This window comes from Setaria italica, chromosome IX, assembly GCF_000263155.2.
Source record: "Setaria italica strain Yugu1 chromosome IX, Setaria_italica_v2.0, whole genome shotgun sequence".
Lineage (NCBI taxonomy): Eukaryota > Viridiplantae > Streptophyta > Magnoliopsida > Poales > Poaceae > Setaria > Setaria italica.
The window spans coordinates 12,583,378-12,590,187 of record NC_028458.1 but is presented as its reverse complement, the minus strand read 5'-3'; the positions used below and the strand labels follow the sequence as shown (position 1 = coordinate 12,590,187).

Sequence of the window (6,810 nt, the reverse complement as noted above, 5' to 3'; positions counted from 1 at the left end):
GGATTAATTAGGCTTAATAGATTCGTCTCGCTGTTTAGCCTCCACTTATGTAATGAGTTTTGTAAATAGTCTACGTTTAATACTCCTAATTAGTATCTAAACATTGATGTGACACTTGCTTAAAAATAAGCAAAGGAAACCAAACGGACCCTCACAAATATATACACACACAATGTATTCATAAAAAAAATAGATATGCGACATTAAAATAATATGCACATTTCTAGAGCACACGAATGCTAGCCACACTCAGCCAAATTTGTCCATGTGCAGCATCATAGCATCCTGTTGACTCTTGATCTACACGTTACATTATCGTACAATTATCTTACAGATCAACCCTGCATGCACAAGTATACCCAGATCCTAGCTTTGCTTCTTTCAGTTCCCAACGTTTTGACAGTTTGGCATACGAATAAACCATCAAATTTCGTATGAGATTCCAACTTTCAGTAGCTTGCCATGGGGAATCGATAGCATCTTCTCTCCTTGCATGAAGTTCTTCCTTAGGAAGGAGTATATGTAGTTGACAACAATCTTCTTAAGGAGCGAGGACTGAGGCCTTGCCACCACCTCAGTCTCTCCAAGTATGTACACCACACCTCTCTCTGTTTCTCTTTGGATGAACTTCTGTTCCTCCTCGATCTTCGCTAACTCCGCAATATTCATCTTTGATACCTGTTAATTAATTAAACACCATCAATTTTACAAAACTATACTAAAACACACAAAAAACTTAGCTAATTTAACTATTATGTTACCTGAAACTGTGGTAGACGATTGCTCACACCATTTGACAGTGTTGTGAGCTCAGAAAAGGATTGGATTGGTGTGATCATCTCCTCAGCATAGATGGCATGCCGTCCAGAAGGCTTCTCCCGAGATAAGCTCTGATCGCGAGAAATCGGATAGCTAATATTCTGAATCTCATCTGCAGAGTAGAGATTGACATCTCTTATGTAATACTGGAGAGACTCAACAAGCGCGAGGACGAAGCCTTCAGCCTCCTGATCAAGGGAGTCCCGGTACCCATACCGTGCCACACATCGAAATACCTTGAACTCCTTCGGCTCCACTTGCCGGAAGAGGAAGCGCTCAGAAGCATCGACATGGGGAACATGCAAATGCTTGATGGAGACAAAGATAAGGACCGAGTGAATGGTCGGGATCTTCTCGATGAGGTGAGGGAATATGGGTGGGATGCCTTGCACTAGCTCAGTGTAGAATAGCCCAACTCCGGGGACCCTCTTCAGATCATGGTGCTCAAGCAGTTCTCTAGCCTTGTTAGGGGACAAGGTGTGCTTCAGCTCATACTTGTACCTTTTGGCATGTACATAGTGCCAAACGATCATCACCACCATCAAGACTGCCGACATAGCAACTGGCACATATGGTCCATGGGTAAACTTGTATAACACCGATGATAGGTAAACAGACTCTATTGGAATGAATATGACGAAGAAGAGTGCAATCCACCAAATACTGATTTTCCAGACCAAGAGCATCACGATTGTCATCAGCAGTGTTGTGATGATCATCACGAGGATCACACAGATTTCTGCATGCATTTATCACGGCATGGTTAGAGAGATGTTTTTACAGTTTAATTTTTTTTTCTCAGTGCGCTGCTTTATTTGTTCATATTTGTGATTGTTCCATATGAATGCATAAATGTGCGTGCATTGTTAAACACTGTTCTTACCATGGGCTTTTCCGATAATGGTGGTTGTCTTGAAACTGACAGTCACGAGACAAGCAGCTACGCACAACAGTAAGTTGACTACAGGAACATACAGTTGTCCGTAAAATCGCTTTGATGTGTGCAGTATCCTAACCCTCGGAAAGCAACTGAGTGTTTGTAAATGTGAAACAGTTGCAAAAGCACATGAGATCATTGCTTGGCTTCCGATGATGGATGCCGCGATCGCCAAGATAAATGTAGGCCAAAACAGAGTGCCTGAATTTATTACAATAACGAAGTGCACGTTCATTAATTTTGAGAATACTTCTTCATAATGAAACGAAAAATGTATTGTTCAAATATATGCTTACTTGGAACTGATCTATAGAAAGTATCAGCAAAGTGTTCTGGATGCTTCCTTAAGTATGCTGCTTGCCCGATGTAAGTAAGCAATATAGATGGCAGTAACCCAAAGCTAAAGCTTAACTGAAAAGTTCCAAAAACAATATTGTTTAGTACGAAGATAATGTGCCTACTACACATAACGAGGACATCTTGCTTATGCATCAAAGTTTGAAACGTTCTTGTGTTGGTATTTGCACACATCATACCTGAATGGATCTAATGCTGAAGTAACCCAAATTAGCAAAAAGAGCTTCCGTTCCTGCGGAGAGTAAATGGTACCATATATGTTAGTGATTCATATATTTGGAGCATATGTTTATCTGAGTGACTTAATCTTCCCTAGATAATAGCTAACCAGATTTGCAAAATATTTTTGCGTAAGCTGGCTTGCTTGGTTAATTATGTCAAAGCTATTTGTGCCAACCTGTGAAAACAAGGAGGATGTCACCAAGCGAGACCCATCCTTCCTTCTTGTTTCTCCTGAAATAGTCAATGATGTATTTTGGGTTGAACGACCTCAAGACGCCAACATCATATTTGATCAGGTTATGGAGCCCGACTCCTCCGATCAGAAGCAACCACAGCAGTATGATTGGTGCGAACGAGTAGCCAACTTTGTCGGTTCCAAAGCGCTGGATAGCGAACAGAACTATCAAAATTGCGACGGTGATCCATACAATTTGATCTGTGTGAAATTATAAACAAGTTTTGCATTAGCTGATGTTGTAACTCATTGACCCAGTCAGTCTTTTCTTAACTGATTAGCTACAGTTAACGTCTTCTAAGCTTAAGTCATGATCTTCAGGCATATACATGCACCATATTTTTTTTTTGGAAAAAGGCTATTTTACTCCCCTCATCTATCCACTTTGTCCGCTTAACCCCCTGAACAAAATTTAGGCTCACTTTACTCCTTGAATTATTTCATTTGGTCCAATCGACCCCATAATTAAATTTCTCTTTTTTTTCTGTGTATGAGTTGAATTTTGAGTTCAAATTTTGTGAGTAGATACAAAACATGATGCCTTATGTTAAAAAATTATACTAAGAATTTTTCATGGTTATTTTCATAGGTCAGGAATACTTAATACGAAATTGATCTTAGATATACAAAACTGTAAAAAAGATATCATGAAAAAATAATAATGTATTTTTATATCGTAGAGCATCATGTTATAAGTCAACTGGTAAAATTTGAACTCAAAACTCAACTTGTACACAAAAAAACAAAAAGAGAAATTTAATTAGGGGGTAGATTGGACCGAATGAAATAGTTCGAAGGAGTAAAGTGAGCCTAAATTTTGCTTAGAGGGTTAAGTGGACAAAGTAAATAGGTGAGGGGAGTACAATGAACTTTGAGTACAATAGACTTTTTCCTTTTTTTCTTCTTACCTGTTGTCAAATCAGGCACCTTTTCCTTCAACCCACTTACAGCTGACAGTACTGAAATATTTTGTGAGCACAAACAAGAATCAGTTCAGACTGTTCAAACCTCCACAGATGTTGATAGTGATCTCAGAAAAAAAAACGTATTTTCGGTGTAGTACGTACCCGAAATAGGAGGAGTTAGAACAGCGTCGCTGATGACCATCGCGATCGCAAGGATGGTAAGGAGGAAGAGCGAAATCTTGGCTGACTTGCTTGTCTCAAGCAAATGCCTCAGCCAGTTAGCTCTCCTCAGCGTCGCCGACGGCTTCCCGTGTCTGCTGTAACTCGAGACCAGCTCATCTTCGACCTGATGGTTAGGGATCAGGCTGACCTTGGCGTGCCTCGAAATCAAAGAGTAGAGTGCAAATGTTCCTCCTGTGGATCGGAATAACCAATCTTGTTATATTTGCTATATATCCTCTTTTGTTATCAAACTTATATGTAGTTGCCTGTGCAAGAATGGGTGTGGAAATAAACTAGCACTATAATGATTGATGAACTAACCATCCCCGTCATCGTTGGCGTGGAGGGCGACGAAGACGATCTTGATGACGGTGAAGAGCATGAAGCTGTAGATGATGAGGGAGAGCACCCCCAGGATGTCGTCGGGGTGCCCGACGCCGTGGTCGAAGGCGGTCGAGTACACGTACAGCGGCGACGTCCCGACGTCGCCGTACAGGATGCCGACGCACTGGAACGCCAGCCGCAGCGTCCTCCACCAGCTATCCTGCATATTCAGGCAGGGTACAGTCGATGGGTAACAGAAAACAACGTGCGTAGCTGCCTCTCTATAGTCTCTACCATTGCATCCAAGAGACGAACCTGTTCAGAGTGACCTTCACCAGCACGGTGGTGATGACCCCTCACCGCCTCCCGGAACAGCGAGTCCTGCCGGTCGACGATGGAGAACGCTCCATCGAGGCCGCTCTCGATGTCGATGACCTCAAACTGGCCATCTCTCTCGGCAGCTAGAACCATTGCAATCTCCTTCTGCCTTAATTCTGCACCACTCTTGCTTGTTGTTGTCTACATGTAGTAGGCTGTGTAGTCCTGTGTTCAAGCTCACCATGCGACCCGATGCCGCCTTTTATAAGCTCAGTGTGGCGGCTGCTCCATCCTTCCACGTGATTTCCGCGTTTAAAATTAAACTGCAGCTTGCGCGATTACTTAACGCCAAGTTACGAAGAACTCGATCGATTAGTCTACATCATAGGGAGTTTCTTGGAGAGTTAAATCATATCAAGTTTGACCAAATTTATATAATAAACTACGAACATTTATGATATCAAATAAGCACTATTAGATTCTTCATTAAATATATTTTCATAGTATATCTATTCGGTGCTATAAATCTTCGTAATTCTCTTTATAATTTTGATCAAACATAAAATAGTTTGATCCTCCAAGAAAGTTCGAATGATCTGAGACGGAGGGAGGGAGTATTTGATTTGGCAGCGAATGAGTTGCTTGCGCTGCGATCGTTTACTTGGGCGAGCCGGCGCAACTGGTTGCGATGGAGATTTGACTATTGCATAACAATGCGCTCACGCGACGCCAAACGAAGAGCCAAGGAATTTTTAAGGACGCATCGCCCTATATAGCGCAGTCTCGGCAGCGCTACGTACGTCGGGCTTGGCAGCGACAGGCTGTAATAGGATATGGGCCGACAAGGTCAGAACTACTGAACGTCTAATGATCATGGGTTACGTATCAATGCAAGATATATGATTATAGCCTGACACTCGGCACATTCAGTTTTATATACTGCCATTCCTAGCTAACAGTAGCTCCCAATTCCTCCTCTTCTTCTCTCCTCGAGAGACGTCCTTAATTAGCTCGAGAAGATTCCCTCTCTTCTGACTTTAGGATGAGCAGTCACATCTTGGGGATCGAGCTAGTACCTTCGTTTTAGCAGCTACGCGCTTTGCTCCCACGTTGCTACGCCTAGGGAATAGGGGCATCAAATTTTAATTCACTATTTTCACATTAAATTTAAATTAAATCATGCTATTAAGACGTGCATTCTATATAGTTGATCTAGTGTGGAACCATCGTCTCAAAATAAGTTTTGCAAACCTAGAGCAAATCCTAGCAAGATACTACATAAAAAAAGTAAAGGCACACAAGTTACAAGTATGAAATGCGGAAACATAAAGGAGGGGATGAGGGGAAGCAAACTCTTGACACGATGATTTATCCCGTGGTATCGGTAGGCACTAAGCCGCCACTAGTCCACATTGTTGAAGCACTCACACAAGAGTATTGCTTCCCGGTCACCAAGTCTCTTCCGGGACACTCCTTGACTTGCCACAAAAGCTTGGTCACTAAGGCTCACACCAAGTTCCCCGGTTACCTTGATGTCGTCTTCACTAACGAGTTTCTCCACGAAGGAAGGGGTTCTCCACATCCCCCGCACATGGTTATCAACGCCGCTCCACACCAAGCCGGAGGATCGAAGACTTGCCGGCGAGCCACCAAGGCTCCAGGAGCCGGCACACCTTGTACAACAGTAGCTCACTCCTAGAACCGATCACAATGTAGGCACACCTTGCACTCTCTCTTCTCTAGACCTATCCTAACACTAATCACTCTTCTAAGCTTGTGCTAAGTCTTTGATAAATCACTTAGGTACTTTTGGTGGCTTGAATGTGTTCTTGATGAGTCTTAGATCTCCAATGGAGGGAGTATAAATAGCCCAAGGCACCAAAGAGTTGTTGTTTCAACGACTAGTTAAATTATACCATCGAATGTTCCGATGGTCTGTTTTGGCATGCATCGGAACATCCGGTGCAACTAGCCGTTGGCCTCCCCGCGCCCAAGTTCTTCACTGACACATCCAAAATTCATCCGACGCTTCATCCAATGGTACCATCGGATCATCCGATGCTGAAGAGATTCTAACCAAAACCTCTCTGGAACTTCGCAAAGTAAATATGCTTTGTCCGATGCTCCCCTTGGCCTACCATCGGATCATCCGGTGCTATAGGGTTTTCCTGATCTTCCAAGCCTTCTCCTTAGAATTCATCCGACGCTACTAGAAAACAAGGCATCGGAATATCCGGTGGTCTTGACTGAAACAGCCGTCTGTAGTTGTACCAATTCGTCCGATGATTGCTCCGACGCTTCTCAGGTGGACCATCGGAACATCCAATGGTTCCTTTTTCTCTTCAACTCATCCAATGCAAGCACCGAGATACTGTCATTTGGATGCTTGAATATCATAAAATAATCCTATACAATGGCTTGGTCAATTGAATACCATAGCTTGGACATTTGAATACCATGATTTGGACCTT

The 6,810-nt window shown here is 42.8% G+C and overlaps 1 protein-coding gene across 1 annotated transcript; it reads right to left on the bottom strand.

Annotated features, from left to right (window-relative positions):
• Positions 1-162: 162 nt before the first annotated feature.
• LOC101764171 (potassium transporter 21) lies at positions 163-4,558 on the bottom strand. Its single transcript, XM_004982474.2, has 10 exons — positions 4,337-4,558; positions 4,019-4,241; positions 3,638-3,889; positions 3,479-3,529; positions 2,511-2,771; positions 2,293-2,345; positions 2,053-2,167; positions 1,703-1,957; positions 762-1,558; positions 163-678 (listed from the first exon to the last, which is right to left on the bottom strand). Exons 1-10 carry the CDS (start codon positions 4,490-4,492, stop codon positions 424-426), a joined length of 2,418 nt encoding a protein of 805 aa, XP_004982531.1. The 5' UTR covers positions 4,493-4,558; the 3' UTR covers positions 163-423.
• Between the last annotated feature and the right edge of the window lie 2,252 nt (positions 4,559-6,810).

Coding starts and splice junctions, on each gene's coding strand:
- LOC101764171 (XM_004982474.2), bottom strand. CDS start 4,492: ATGGTTCTAGCTGCCGAGAGAGATGGCCAGTTTGAGGTCATCGACATC. Junction 4,242..4,336: donor GTGAAGGTCACTCTGAACAG/GTTCGTCTCTTG, acceptor CTGAATATGCAG/GATAGCTGGTGGAGGACGCT. Junction 3,530..3,637: donor TCTAACTCCTCCTATTTCGG/GTACGTACTACA, acceptor AAAATATTTCAG/TACTGTCAGCTGTAAGTGGG.